General features: G+C 40.8%; 1 protein-coding gene across 2 annotated transcripts; it reads right to left on the bottom strand.

The window, feature by feature from the left end:
• Positions 1 to 1,232: 1,232 nt before the first annotated feature.
• NFIL3 (nuclear factor, interleukin 3 regulated) lies at positions 1,233 to 15,697 on the bottom strand. Of its 2 annotated transcripts, none has more exons than XM_033086108.2 (2): positions 15,606 to 15,697; positions 1,233 to 5,204 (listed from the first exon to the last, which is right to left on the bottom strand). In XM_033086108.2, the coding sequence occupies exon 2, from the start codon at positions 5,009 to 5,011 to the stop codon at positions 3,638 to 3,640; it is 1,374 nt and encodes a 457-aa protein (XP_032941999.1). In that variant the 5' UTR covers positions 5,012 to 5,204; positions 15,606 to 15,697; the 3' UTR covers positions 1,233 to 3,637. The 2 variants fall into 2 exon arrangements, with proteins under 2 accessions (XP_032941999.1, XP_032942000.1); XM_033086109.2 differs by lacking the exon at positions 15,606 to 15,697 and adding an exon at positions 13,821 to 13,881.
• Between the last annotated feature and the right edge of the window lie 716 nt (positions 15,698 to 16,413).

Below are 16,413 nucleotides of genomic sequence, written 5' to 3' on the forward strand. Positions count from 1 at the left end.
TTCAGGAATGTGTTTATTGCACAATTTTGCATTTAAGTTTCACAGATGTGGTTTTGGTCTCATAAACTACTCAAATAGACATTAGAGAGAAAATAAGAGAAGAATAATCAGGAATTGTCAGTTACCTATCTCCTGTTCATGAACTAGGACATATTTAGCTGTACAGAATATTAATAAAATTTAAATATATTCCATGCAATACATAGTTTTACTGAAGACAAGAAGTTGAAAGTATTCAGAAAATCGTAACGTTTGGGCTCAGTGTACGTAAGTGCACATCCACAGTTCACCTCTCTATCAAAATATTGGCACTGATAGAACATGAGGCTGTATTACTGTGTTTATACACAATTAAGTTAGGCAAATTTAACAAACAAGCTGTACTCACATTTTGCAGTGTTAATCAGCCACTAGTTTATCAACTAATAAAAAGTTTGCTAATCAAGAGTAATTTTTGAGACTTCTCTTAAAACTTTCCATTAAGCCCTTGACACGAACAATTATCATAAAGGAGAATTTATACTGGTAAGTCTCAGAGTTACCAGTTTCTGTATGTGGCTTTCCTTAACAATTGTAATTAAAGACACACTAAAATGAGAAAGATGCCCCTTTTGCCATGTTTCATGTTGTTTTGTAATTGCTGAGTTTACAAGAGTTTTTTTAAGTTAGAGGATGTTATGCCAGTTTATACATACTTAGATAAAGCCCATTTTGTTCTCAAAACCAACCTTCTGATGTCCCATTGAGAGACTAGACGACCAGCCAGGGATAGTCTTTCCATGGAGGCTGATTCTGTTTCATGCAGTGCAAGGAAGGCAGGTTGGAAGAGCTGTCTGGTCCTACACTTACAAAAGTGTGTACCAGCTGAAGCAGCTGGAGCAAGGAAGTCCCACTGCACTCTCTCCCTCCCCGCCCCACAGGGTGACACTCCAACTTTCCCATTTCACATCCAGAGGGGAAGCAGGGTGAGGGCTCTGTGTGAGGAGGCCGTCTACACAACAGTTACTGCAGTGGGCAGTGCAGAGTCGGCAGCTGTAGCCAGTAACGGGGCTTTGCATGGACCACCCACACTCTTGCAGTTTGTACCTTTAATAGGTATGTGAAAGATATTCCAAGTATTAGATGGAGAAGCAGCAGCTTCAGCATGGGGAGAGCGGTTATCAGCCCAAGCTAATGCCCTGTGTTGGAGTCTAACGATGAACATAATAAAAAAGCATGTGGTAGGTTAGATCTGGTTTTGAACAAAAGACAAATTATTTATTTCTTTCTTCAAATGAAGCATAACACTAAGGTATAAAGGGATATAAATAACATCTGATTGTGCTCCTAAGCTCCATGCTATAACTTTCTTGCAATGACATCCTTCAACAAATTAACTACATCATTACTGTTAAGTATTAATTGCACAAAACAGATACACAAAATATATAATGAGCTAGAAAGAGGACAACATTCTTCCATTATGACAAACAATTCTAACAAGAAATGGAAAAAACCCAATAGATCTAGGCTTACACTGATGGCAACACTGAGAGCTTTAAGTCCTCTCCTTGAACACATTACATGTGATAAATAATACGCAAAATATTTAAAGAATTTTATTGTTGCTTACAGAAGATACTTAGCAAGCAAGGAGACAGTAGCAATCACTGCCTCATGTCTCATATCCCCATCATTCAATGCAAATTTTTACATTTCATGCAATAATCCTGAGCTTATTTTCAGTAACATTGAAATGTCATCTATGTTAATTACCAAATACATACAGAGCCCAGCTATGGGGTCTATTGTATTATTAAGGCATGAAAAAAGAATAGCAGTTTATCAACTCTGAATGCCACAAATACAGCACAGCAGTTGGAAGGTTCAAAAAAGCTCAGAAAGTACCAGTGATTTCTGTGCGAAGGTCCTCCCAGAACACAACTGAATCATCAGTTCCTGAAAAGGCACAGAATCAAATCCTGTCCTCACTGACATCAGGGAGTTCTGCCATTGCCTTGACTGCTGGACCAAGCTTCAGAGCTATCAGGAGTGACTCAGACTCCTCTTCATATCCCCAAAAAATTGACAAACTTCCTCTCACTCAAGTCAAGTATTAATTTAAAAAAATAATACCTACATACTGTTATTTAGTATTTTAAGCCCGTGGAAAGGTTCAGTTCATTATACAGTATGGCAATTAATAAAAAGCCTTTTCAGAAAAAGCTTATTTGTTAGTCTGATTTATTAGTATGTTAAAAGAAGGGGAAGTATTATGAAAAGAACCTCTGCCAAGTTTATGTTCTATTTATAAATTATTTTTTATTTTAAAATGAAAGATTTTGGTAAGCCAAACCAAGCATATGTGATGCAATTCTAGATTCCATGGTTCAATGGCTCTTCTGAAAGACAAAGAGTACTACAGCCCTGTCCAGTCATCAAGTGAAGAACTCATCATCTGCATAAGTTGTAAAGGGGCTAGCAGTGTCTAGGTTGTGCAATTCTTCACACAGTCTCCATTTTACATTTGAGAAGTTCTTGCAAAATGCCCTTTAGCAAGCCAAGGTATTCCAGTTCAGTTAATTAAGCCATTGAAACCAGGGACAAGTTGCTGGCAAGACTTACTTCATGCATAAATGCATTATGTCCCATTCTGGGAACTAAAATAACAGATGATCTCCTTTAACTCTGCAACTGCTATTGCCTAGCCTTTGTGTAAGTATTTACCTAGCTGAGCTCAGAGTTTACAAATCCAATAGCCTTATACTTCACGTACAGGTGGCCCATGGTCTGCCGTGGACAGAAAGCTGGTATGCAAGAGGGGTGGACTCTCCATGACTGCACCCCTTGCAGACACAAGCCATCCCTTGGCAGAGATGGTGCTGTCCAATTCTGTCACTGCAAGGCTTTGAAAACTTTGCAGATGCAAAAATAATTTCACCTAAAACACCAAGTTAGAATATCGAAAAATTGTTTGTCACACTAAAACATTCAGGAAACTCATTATTCTCTCATTTGAGATTGAAGGAGAAAAAAAAGGCTGTTGATATTACTTACTGGGTTAGAATTTGCAGGGGTTTTGGTTAATTTCTACTAAGAAATAAGTTAAAGAAGGCTAAGGCTATAAATTGGTACTGTTTCATTTATAAATATTCACTTTATGTCTCTTCTAAAAAACATGTTAAGGAAAAAGGTGGCCAGAAGGATCACACATGTTGTAAATTGTAATTTGGTTGTTAGGCTGTAAAAACCAAAAACATAAGTGAAGTTGAGCACAGTGTAAGAAAAAACCCAGTTTTTCATTAACAACTTATTTACAAGTTCATAAAATCAACTGAACTGGAGTAGATGTTCTATGTTTGTCACCAATATTTTATTGTAACTGGTAACTTGCACACTTTGTAGTAGAACAAAAAGAAATTAAAGTCCACTATATACAGCCTTTGTACAGGCTACTTGACTATACTCAAGGCATAGTGATCATAGCACAACCTAGTCTTCATAATATTTTGTGCACAAAAAGACACCAATCAGACATTATGTGAACATTACAGTGAAATGACATCACAAGTCCAGTGAAAATTCAGCATCATACAAAACATATTGATCTACTGCAAATGACATCCTTTGAAACAATAAGCCTTTTTTCAGTAGTAAATTAACCAGAGTCTGATGCAGAGATTTGTGTAGTTATAAGTCTTTTAAGTGAAGCAACCTCTGCAGATAAGTTTGCTATGCCCTGCTTCAAATAGAGGTTCTCTGACTCAGAGACGTTGTAGATATTGTCTTTTATTTCAACAACTCCAGTTTTGCAACCACTCTGAATTTTAACGTTGAGTTCCTTCTGATGCCAGAGTTCTGGTTTAAGTGACCAGTCTTGGATATTAGTCACTTGAACCGAGAAAGGAGTGTGAGAAGAATGCACCAAGTTTTGCGCACCATGTTTTTCAAGGTCAAAATGTCTTTTTGAAGACATGTCAATGGGTGATGACAATTTCTGTGTTGCATCATAGTCATTATCCATTGCTTCCACTTTAACTTGCATGGCTTTGGCTTTGATTCGAAGCTTGTGAGGCAAAGCTGAAGAATTCACCTCTGGAACTTTAACTGTTGCATGAACATTTTTATGTTCAACTGGGGAATGAATTGGACCCTTAGGAACCTGTTGTTCATCTTCTCCATCAGATGACTTTCCAACTACACCATCATCAGTTTCTGACGTTCTCGGAGAATTACTGGAGGACCTATTAACTTGCAAGAGAGGAGGAGAATGTGAGTACACATTAAAGGTAGCTCCCATGTAGTTTGGATATATGGATGCTTTATATGAACCTCTGTCATCTCGTGGCTCTCTCTCTAATTCCATGGGCTCCTGTTTTATAATCTGGAACTTATTTTCAGGACTTCTACAGTTGCTTTGTATACGACTTGGTTGGGTATGCTCTACAGTTGATGTTTCAGATACATCAGACATTGAGCTGTGAGGAGAATGCTTAATGACAGAAATACAACTGCTACCAACTATAGATGGTTCGTGTTCATCTACAAATGAGTTAATATTAGATTTTGAACTCTGATAATCTTGAAAATACACAGTTGTTGAGCTACTGAGTTTCTGTATCTCTTGGGCATAGGCCGCAGAACTAATTAAACCGAACTTTAACTTCAATGAAAGCAGCTCTGCCTTCAAAGTGGCATTCTCTTCTCCCAGTGCAATTAGTTTGTTCTCTAAGACAAGGTCATTCAGTCGTCGCTTTTCACGAGATCTTTTGGCAGCTTCATTATTTTTCCGCCTTTTCTCCCAATACATCGCATCTTTCTTTTCATCTGGAATGAATTCTCGCTTTCTCCGGCAAGCTGAAGATTTGCTCTTTCCACTACTTGCTTCAGTAAGTAGCATATCTTCATTTGTAGACAATTCTTCAGATACTTCTGCTAAAGTTGACTTAAGTACCATGATTTTGTCCACATTGCTACTTGTATCAACAGGTCCCTGCTCCTTTTTAAGGGTCTGCATTTTTCTCAGCTGCATCAGAAACAATTCGTAGAAGATCTACAATAAGCAACAGAGCAAGCTATCTCCCCAGTACTTCTCACTCCACAACTCGATAAATACAGTAATTTTAAATCCACACACATTCTTCCTTTTCTTTCATAATCTCAGAGAGACGTCTCTGTCTAGAACGAATTTTCTTAGCAGATTCAATGGGAATCCTCTCAAAAACCTGAAATAAATAGAGAACTTTATTACTATTTAGGATTTGCTGGTTCAAAACACACAAAAGTAGCTACTGACAAATAGTTTAGACAAGAATTTGGTTCGTTAAACCTGCTGTAATATGAAGACAGCTCAACACTGAAGCTACTGATATGCTACATTTCATGACACTTAGAGGTAGCAGATTTGCTTCCAAAACAAATATTACATGATCCAAGGAAGAACCAATTTTAAAATATTTGGGTTTTGATCCTACGTTAATGCTAACGCAAATCCTTCCATGATCACTGGCCAAACTACAACCTTCCAATAGTTTAAACTGCAGGACACAAAGCATGTTGATAAGCAACACTGCAAAGCATCCTGCTCCACATTAAAGCATCTCTTCTGAAAACAGCTGTGGTGTGTGACTTAGAAATGCAATATATTTAGATCCTTTGTGGATTAAAAATAACGTAAGCTGATTTAGAGAATCTGGAGTGCTTTCTATTGTCTTAAAATACCACCATTATCCATTATATCTATTAAGCATTTAATTGCTGCTTTTGAATCCTCTAAAAATATATATACATATATATCTATATATAAGTGTTTGTATCCATCATATTAATTCAAACTAGCAAGTTCAAAAACACAGTTTGGGCAAGTACCTAATGACTAAAAAATACTGACAAAAATTATGTAATTTTCTAGTATCTTACAAAGAAAATATTAAAATCTGTATTGAAAAATACATTAGAGAAATAACATTTAATTAAAAAATTGCATTTGACAAAGAGTTGTATTGTGTCAAAGTAAAGTTTAATACAGTTGAGACACGTGCACCTCCAGGAAACAGTATTTGCACTGAAGTAAATGTTTAGACCCAGAAATCTTACCATTAGCAAAGTAAAACTAGCTTAACCTTTAGCTTCAGACATTTTAATCATTAAATTTGAACTTAAGAGATGAACTTGGCATTTGTTTTATTTAGTCCCTTTTAATGCAAAAATATTTATTCTCATAAGATCGCTTGGTTTTGATCTTAGACACAGCTTCTCAGTATATACATTTTCCAGTCAGTCATGTTCCTGGTAAAAAGAATGTAGTATGCCAAGTGCTTTTATAGAACTGACTATCCAGTCAGCAATCATTCTTGCCTGTACAACAACAACAAAAAAATAAATAATCAGCCACTTCAGATTAATGTCTCTATTTACTGGGAATGTTTTTACAATGACTAATGAAACTAATTTTAACACTATCAGTCGAGAAAGTTATAAAAGAATTAATGAATTGTATTCTGCCAGTTTCTCTTGTCTTTTCCAGAAGACAAATGGAATGAGTGATGTAGTAACAATTAAGCAGGGTCATAAAGACTAAGGTTTCAAGCTGGGTTCTGTTCCATCAAACCATGCCAATTCTTCTGTCATGAAAAAATTAACACATTTAATAGAACAACTAAGTAGAATTTCCTAAAATCCGTGGTTAATTACTGACATGTAACTATTCGTCTTTGATAATACAGCCCTAATGAAAAATAGTTAGACGCCAGCCACACCAAAGACACCACCTAATATTTTAGTGCAAAAGCAGCACCACAAATTGCCATGTTTGAAAAGAAGAAGCGTACCTCTAATACACATACAGTTACATAGTTAGACCCTGATCCAAAATTCTAAGTGGAGTCAAAAGGGAGTTTTCTGTCAAGATTGAAGGAGCTGGATCAGATTTAAAACCAAAAATGAACCCTTATAGCAAAGCAACATCTGTTTCTCCAAATTTTCAGTACAGTTTAATTTGCTAAAGTAGGTGAGTAGACATTTTGTTCTTTTCACTGATACAGGGAATAATGACTTAATATGTATACTGTTTTATACCTAGTGCAACTCAACACTTAAAAAATAATTTAAAACTTTAAAAACTTTATAAAAACAGAGAAGACAAGGCCATTTGACCTTTTGTCACATTTGTAGACTATTCATGTCTATAGTATCATTTTACTCTAATAGAAAACTGGAATTTCATTTTATTATATTGTAGAACTGGGAATACACAATTACTAATCTGTAATTGTCTCAATCATCTGCAATCACTGTATTCACCTGTACCAGTAGCAGATACCTTCCATGACACACAGCAGGAAATTGTATCATGTACTGAATACCTATGAAGTCATCATTTGTCTCTTAGCATATATCTCAGCCAACTCTCACCTAAGCAAAAACTGCTCAAAACAACTTTTGTGAAATTTCGTGTCTTTACCAGTTCACAGCTCTTACTGAATTTAGCTATACTGGAGAGCTACACTCAAACCCAAATATTTGTTCACCCAGAAAACACACACTAATAAGCATATGTCATCATTATTATTACTATATATATAGATACACACATATATATACATATATATGCTATATAGCCTAGAACATCTACACTTACTTGAAGTGGTAGCAACAGCAAGGAAGTACTTATAGAATCATCGGATATTTTAAAAGAACAAAAGCATACCTACACAGATTAAATACTTCTCTTTTCCCCTATAATATTCCCATCTTTTATTGTCACATGATATAAAAGCAAAGTCTTGAACAAGACTGTATCAGGATAAGAATTCAGACTGTGTCTATGTGTATGGTCTCCAGTTTAAAGCTATCCACTTCAGTGTTTGTACAACACTGCGGTCTAGGAAGAATACTAATAATGGTAATAATAAAGAGCAAAAAGGGTTTTGTATTGTGGGGTTTTTTCCTAAATGAATGTAGACTAATTACATAGTTCATCAATATGACCATACTGATGGAGAAAAACTCAACTGCATGTCCAAATATCCACCTGCAACCTAACACTGGCAGTGAGCTGCACTTAGCCCAACCAGCTGCAGAGTTCGTGTCCCTTGCTCCATGGGACATCTGCAGATTGTACATTGGAATGGCCCAATCTGCTCACTGTAGCACTGTTAACTCCTGTTTTGGCCAGTCTCCCTCCCGTACACATTGTTCCTGGCTCAAATAGACAGAACGTAAGTAGTATGCAATCTACAGCAAATATTAAGCATATATCAAAATGACCATTTTTTTTTCATGCTACATTCAGCTTTGCTTTCTGCCAGAATCCATCAGTAAAGCTGACAAGACACACATGTAACCTACTGACATAGTCATATGGGTTTGCCATTTATGCAGTTAGACCTAATGCCATTACTTTCATGAATTAACAAAACAACAAAAGATCTTTAACTCTTTCTTCAGCAATTTTATTATGGCAACTGGAATGGTAGCTTTACAAACAGGAGTCAAAACCCTTGTTTAGTAATACTTCATGTGGATCAACCCAATGCTGCGTCTGTAAACAAATTAAATTCCATCTGATGATAATAGCAACATGCCTTCAATGGAACCAGCCATTTCACTTCACTTCACTTGCATTTTATAATTCCACTGGAAAACATGAGTATTTACACAAAAATTAATGAACTGTAATGATTCCTCTGACTACATTTCAAATTCCAGTATTTTCCCTTATGATTAATTTTTCAATTGCTTTATCACTCCCTCATAAAGTGTTATAAAACCAACATTTGGTTGGTTGATGTTAATGGCATTGAGTGCCAATTCTACAATGTAATAACACTCGACCCTATTAACTTAATTACAGAGCCAGTCTTGCTCCCACAGCAGTTTTGCCATTGACTTCAACAGAAGCAGAATACAATCTCAGATCCAAGTATTAATGAGACTGTTGTATAAGACTCATGCTATTGAAGCAAAAAATTTTGTATGCAGAAATCACAAAAAATTAATTTATCCATGGGACTCCATAAAATAATGAAGTGACAACATGGCACATTCAAGATTTGATCCTGGGAATTTATGTATTTACACTGTAATAACTGAAAGGTCTCAAAGCTTGGAGGACAGGGTCACAACCTTGCTCGCTTCTGCGTAATGTAATTACATAAGTAATTTCTGTTTTAGAGAATGGATGGGGGCTTCCTCATGTACATAAGCTTCCCCATAGAATTACTGCATGTTTTCATTTTTACTTAGCAAAATAATTCATATTATTTACAAGCATAATTTTTCAAACATATCCTACGATAAAATGACTGATTAACTCTAGAGCTTTAGCATTTTGTTTGTGATTCTATCAAACTAGAAAAATCTAGTATTGGATGCTCAAACACAATTCAGTTTTGTATCACTGTGTCTAACAAAGTCCTTAAAAATGGAAGAAAAAGCAGTTATGTACAGCTTCTTGCTCTAGCAAAAAAAAAAAAGCCTCTCTCATCACTGCCACTATATGGCACACTCTAGAAAAACAATTGTGCTCATTTTAATGTCTCTGCTTATTTTTAGTTGCTGTTGTCCATCTCTTGCATAGGTACCTTTAATTATATTACTGCCACCATTCTACCCCAGTTTACCAGTTTTAAAAATCTGTCTGTGTACCAGATGAGCTGCTATAGAAATTGTTCATAGATTTGAAAGTCACCAATTTGCATTCCAAATTTTGAAAAACTGAAATATATATTCTACACTTTATCTTCAACTTATTCCAAAAACAGTTACTCTCTATCTCAGTACTTCTATGAGGTATGGAAAAAATATTCTCATCACACACGGCACAGGAAGCTGAGTTTAAGTTCAGATGGCGAGTGCATGCACAGCCTCCCCAAATGCTGCTGAAAAATTTTGGAGATTCTCTACCTCTACTGCTTTCCACAGCCACAAATTTCCCCAGACAAAAATTATGCCATGAAACTCTGCACCTATTATCATTATCTAGCATAATTCAGAAATCCTCTCCAACAGAGAGTATTTCCAATCTCCACTGAAATCCTTCAACATACTTCTTGTCCTTTACCTACAACAGTTTGTGAGTTTATGTTCCTTTTGAAGAAAAGCTTTAATGCTGGCTATGCTGCAAGAGTAATATCCCTGGGGATTTGTGGGCCAGAGGGTCTAGACAAGGTAGAACAAATGTAGTTAAAACTTTTTGAAAAAGCCTAGGTGACTGCATTTTATGCTATGATGGACAGGTTATCCACAGGTACAAAGGGGAAAAGTATTTACAATACAAATATTGTCACCAATTTCTGCTGTAACGTAGTAATGTGCATAAGGAATGTTACAACAGCATGAAGCAATGTAGAATTATTGATTCTGTATGCAGTTTCCTTTTCCTACAACTTCATGGACATCTGAAGTGCTCACTGTTTCAGGACCAGTGTGTAATTAGGTCAGTGGAACACTGATGATGATAACTTTGTACAAGATGACCCACTTTTGCTAAAATGTTGATCGTATTATTGAAAGAAAAAAACTGAACGTGTCCACAAGATACATTCCATCGGGCACATCAGAAATCATTCATTATGACACTGTTCAATCAAATTTAAGAAAAAAATGAGTAAGATTGTAATGGAACTCAAAATAATACTGCAAATTCATATTACTCAACTCCACAATGTACCCAGAAAGCTGATGTCATATGCAATTTTTACAAAAGGCCTCCATTGTTAGAAAAATTACTTAAGTTACTGTATATCTTAAGAACTACAAATTAACTCATTAAAGTACAGCCTGCTTACCAAAGGTAAATTACTGAAATAAAATTTCTATTTGTGGAGCACAAAACATATGTTAAGGGTAGCCGTTGTTCAGAAAAGGTCAGTGAAACTTAATAAGTGCAAATTTGCCCGACATTTTCTTTCATCTCCTAATGAAGATAGTATGATTCTGCCAGATCTGTTCATTTTTCCCAAAACAAGCTGTTTATTGCTCTGGTTCAAATGGTGAAAAACAAGATCTAAGACTATTACTGATAGCACTCGCAAAAAAATGTAAGACTGAAAAGGAAGTAAACACATGTTGGTTAAATGTTTAAATCCACATCTATATATCTATATATATATATAATACATACAGTATACACATGTAAATATGCAATTTAATAGATATTATATCACTTTCCAGTATTTTTCATAAAGTCTCAATAGAAACAACTCTTACTGAAGTTACAGTACTATGACAATATGTTTCTCATTTCAATAGCTACTTGACAGTAGGAAGAACTAGACTGTGAAAAGCTAAAACTTAATAGTAACCATGTTCTGGAAATACAATCTCAGGTTTCCCTCAGTTACAAACTATAAAAAAAAGCCCACAAAATCAAATATTAATTATTCTGACAATAAATGACTTCTATTATTGAACTGTGTTCTTAAAATGCCAACCATGGACCAGACCTTCAGCTGACCTAAATTGATATGGCTGTATTTAAAGGCAGCAGAATTATGTCAATTAATCCCAACTGATGCTCTAAACATGCATCTTGTTATATAACAACTGAAGTAAATATATAAAATAAACACTGGTTGTAAAATGTTATCTACCACCCACAACAGACAGAGCAGAGAAATAGCAATCTTTACATCTCAGTTCTGTGAGATGGTCCAGACTACTGCCCATGCTAAGCATTATTTTCTTTATTGGTTGCATTCCACTTGTAAAAAGAAGTCTTGCAGCACTGGCATCTATATTGTCAGCTGTTGTGCAGACACCTCTGTAGCAAAGACTGGTTAATTATTCAAATACTGCAGGACAGACTGAAAATTACACCAAGGTGGAACAATTCAAGAAAGGGAAAAATAGCCATGTCTTAAAGAAGGCATTCCTTCTAATAGAATATATATTTAATATCTGTCACAAAATTCAATCTCATAGTATGCTCTTTTCGACATGGACCAATTCAACAAGTGAATCAGTAAAAATCACAGGGTATTTAAGCTGGCTATAGATTTATTTCAGATCTACTATATAATACAATTTTTAATAAAATTGCTTCTATGACATTTTTAGTCAAGACCAAGTATATCCTTGTTTACACAGTCTTGTTTTTGACACTCATGCTTATTATCAGTATTAAGACAGTTACATTATCTTGTAGCTACTAAAAATATTTTCAAATACTGTAAGGTAATATTTTCAAATACTGTAAGGCTCTTTAATACTGTAAAATACTAACACGGAAATCAATTGTCATTTTCTTTTAGAATGGACTGCAGGAATTGGCCATCTATTTGCATTTTTTTTCTATTACATAGCCTAAGCACATTTATATCTCATAACTGGCTGTAATAATCATGGCAAGGTCACCTAGAAGAGTCAATTAAGCTGATGAGTCAGATACATTGCTTAACAGTGTGTAATAAGACTCAAACAGAGGATTTTATTGTTCATATTATTGCATCACAGTGATGTTATAACAGCAGCAAGATTGCCGTCTGGAAAAAAACTATTGCATAAGCATAGTTTGCATAACTACTTGTTAAAATAAGTAAATTTAAATGAGTTAAAGGTTTATTTCATTTAAGAGTTTTATTTCAAGATAAAGGATTGGGAGAAAGCAGCATGGTACTGATATCTTTCTCAGATTCTCTTTTGACTCTGCATGTTCTATAAATTTCATCCAAAGCAAGGCAAATACTGCCCTGTCTTAAGATGAGATAAGCTGTGTGAAGGTCATGTAAGTTCATACTGCCCATGGGAAGATTTTTAGCTTTTTGACACCTTCACATCAGTTTCTTAAAAACAAAAACAAACTAACAAAAAACCCCTCCCCAAACCTCAAAACAAAATGCAAAACAACCCCCACCAAAACAGCAGAAACTTGAGTATTTGGATGCAAATTCAGGAAGCTGGATATTTTAAAAACTAGTTAAGAGTCCTTTGGAGCACAAATTAAATATATGAAGTAAATGAAAGTGGAGGCAGAATATTCTAAAGCGTATTAGCATTTTAACAGTCAAAGAAACCTGTAATGTAAGAACTTTTGTAACAATAATTGTTAGTGCCAATGTTATTAACGATCCTTATTCAGTACTCCTTGAACTTGTTGGTTTAAATCAGGTTTTTGGGCCAAAACAACAAATCCTTATTCATTCGAGTTTCCCATCAAAGTCAACATTTTGATTGAATAAGGACCATAAAAGTAATGCACATAGCAATATTTCAAACGAGGCTCTGGATTTAATTAATTACTGAGGAGGCCAAAGATAACTCAAAGTAGGTTACATACACACTGGAGCAAACACAACGGAACTAAGTGCAATCACTCAAGTTACAAGGACAACGAAAAAAAACAGGGTTGTTTTTAACACAGCAGTAACTCCAAAAGAGCCTCACTGTCAAGGCTGTACTTGGCCCCAACAATCAAGTAGCAGAAAAGTTTATGCAATTACCAAGAATATTACATTTTTAAAATACTTTGCTGCTACTTCCTACAGCATGTACAACGAACATAAAGGCTGTGGCTGAGGTACACATTTGGGAGGTTTTTGATCAGAAGCACAGTGATGTTGGTCTAACCTACCAGACAACCATTTTAGTAATTAAAGAAAAAAAAAAAGAAGAAAAATCACCTCATCTTGAAAGGCAAGTTATCGTCAGTAACTTTCAAGCTATGAGGACACAGCACAAGCCGGCCTCAGAGTACGATACACACAGCCACTGCGACGCCGAACTGACTTGGGAAAAAAAATTACAGAATTGGGCAACGGTGATTTTTTTTTCCCCTCTCCCCTTTATGATGTTGTTGTCCTTACGTAAGGAACGAAGGAAAACGCTCGTCTCGTGCCTACCTGCGAGGGCCTTTGTCTGGCGATCCCTGCCTGCAGGCGACGGTGGGGCTCGGGGGTGATGGGCAGCGGGGTGGGGACGCTCGGCGGGGCGCGGTGCGGGGCCGAGCCGTCCGCCGCCTCCCCGCAGCTCGGCCCCACACCGCGCCCCGCCACAAAGGCTGCCCGCCTCGGCCCCCTACGTGACCGGCGGCGCATGGCCCCGGCCCGCTCGCTATCAGCCCGCCGCTCCCCCCGCCGCCGCCGCCGCCCCAGCCCAGAACAAAGGGCTGAGGGGGAGCGCCAGCGCCCCCAGCCCTCGCTCGCCCGCCGCCGCGCCCCGCCGGGGAAGGGAGGCAGCGGCGACCCCCGCCAGCCTCGGCGAGGAGAAGGTGGGCGAGGAGGAATCGCGCCCGCTCGGCTCCGCCGCCCGCCGGGGCTGTCACACTGACCTACTACCGGCGGCCGCCCCCGGAGCCCGCGGGGCCGGCGGCACCTGGCCCCCAGCCCGCCGCGGCCGTCAGGGCACGGCCGGGACGGCTCTTCATCGTCCCTCCAGCGCGGCTGAGACGTCCTGTAAACGCCTTTCTTCCTCAAATTAAGACGTTCCCGTTTGTTTTGGGTTGCTGCTCCTTTTATTTATTTATTTTTTAAATTTATGTATTATTTCTGGTTTTTTTTTTTTTTCCCCACTGAAAGCCCGTACCGGAGAGATGACACGGTGTATGGCCGAAACGCCTTCCCTAAAAAAAAATACAGCCTTGATCTAAAACGCCTCCGAAGGCGTAGTTAAAAATCCGAGCAAATGCCTCGAACGTCTTACACACGCGCGGCTCTGGAGAAAAGACCAGAAATAGCACATGAAGCCACAATTGCTAAAACGCGAAGGGGCTAAATATAGACCCAACACAAATCTCGTTTTAAGGCACCCGGCACGCAGCCGGCGAGCGCGCCTCGCCTCCCCACTTACCCAGTTGTCTACTTCCCTTACTAAACACACTTTAACAAAACCTGTTATAGTTACGGGTCTGGGGGGGGCTGCCTTTTTTTTTTTTTTTTTTTTTTTTTTTTTTTTTTTTTTTTCCCGGGGCGAGATTGTCCTAGTTTCTTTGTAGGGAGATTATAAAATCGCACAATTAGCTCCCTCTCCCCAGCCCGGCTGCCAGCAAATTTTGTGGTTACATAATGCAACATTTCCAGGAACTATTATGCGATCGGGTCCCGCAGCGCCTAAAAAACAGCGACAAAAAGTGACGGAAAGGGCTGGCTGAGACAAGCGCAACCCCGGTCCCGGGCCGCTGCCATTGATCCCGACCGCCCGCGGGCAACATGCCCCTAACGCCGCCCGAGAGAGGGCTGGGTCCGGCCGGCGGGCTCCGGCAGCAACTCCCGGTGGTTTTGTGGCCGAGGCACGACTGGCGCTGCCCGGGACCAGCCCTCTGCCCCGCACGGCGCCCGCCGCGGCAGCTCCGCTCCCCGCCGGCATATTATGCAATGCGGGAGAGCCGCTCCGGCAGCGCTGCCCGGGGCTCGCTGCGCGGACACGCGGGGGGCAGCGCGGCACGCCAGGAGCAAGCACGCCCCAGCAGGGAGAGCCGTCGGCCGGCATCTCCCGGGCTGCCACCACCCATCCCTCCGCCGAGCCGCCCGCCGCCGCGCAGACCGGGGCCGCCGCCAGACCCTTCCCCGCCCAGCGGTGGCGGCGTGAGCCGGCTGGGCTCTCCTTAAGCAACAGCCGACCCCCGCCCGAAGCTACAGCGCGGCACCGGGCGGGCACCCCAACTTTGTACGCGCGCCTTCCCTCCTTACCTGCAGCGCAGCGCGGAGCGCCGAGCATTCCCCACGTCGCGCCGTGGCTCAGGCTCAGCGGAGCGGTGCGGGTGCGGTGCGGTGCCGCGCCGTGCGGGCGGCGGCAGCGGAGCGGCGGGCGGGAGCGCGCGGCGGCGGCGCGGAGGGATGTGTGTTAGTAGGTCAGAGCTGCGCGGCGCGGGGCTCATAGCCCGCATGCCGGCCGCGCCGCGCTGTGACTGACGGCCGCGAGCGGCCAATCGGCGCCGGGCGCCGCCGGAGGCCGACCAATGGGAGCGCTCGGGGGCGGGGCGGGGCGGTGCGCGGGGCGGCGCGAGGTACAGTAGCTCTGTGTGCTGCGATTGCATAACCACCGGCGGGGGCGGGGGGGCGGCGCGGGGGGTGCCCGCGCTTACGTAACCGGCGCGGCGGCACCGCGCTGGGGGGCGCTCGCCCCGCGCAGCCTCCGCCCGCTGGGGCGCGGCGCCTCCGCTCCGGCGCGGCGGAGCCCGAGCGCCGCCTCCCCGCCCCGCGCTGCCGCCTCGGCTCCCGCCGCGGGGCCGGGGTGCGCGGCGTTACGGGGGTGTGTCTGCGCGGGAGCCGAGCCCTCGCACCCGCCGGCTCCGCGCGATCCAACAAGGACGCAGGAGCCGCCCTCTCGAGGCGCGCACCCGCCGCCTCGCCAGGCGCACGGGCGATTCGCCGGCGGATCGCGCCGCGGCTGCTGTCGCTCGCGGAGAGCGGTCGCGGTAATCGTGAAAGGACGAGGAGGAGGGACATGGCAATGGGAGAGGAGCCCGCTGGCGGCCTTGCCCGGGCGGCGCCTCGC

Source organism: Catharus ustulatus, chromosome Z (assembly GCF_009819885.2).
Source record: "Catharus ustulatus isolate bCatUst1 chromosome Z, bCatUst1.pri.v2, whole genome shotgun sequence".
Taxonomy (NCBI): domain Eukaryota; kingdom Metazoa; phylum Chordata; class Aves; order Passeriformes; family Turdidae; genus Catharus; species Catharus ustulatus.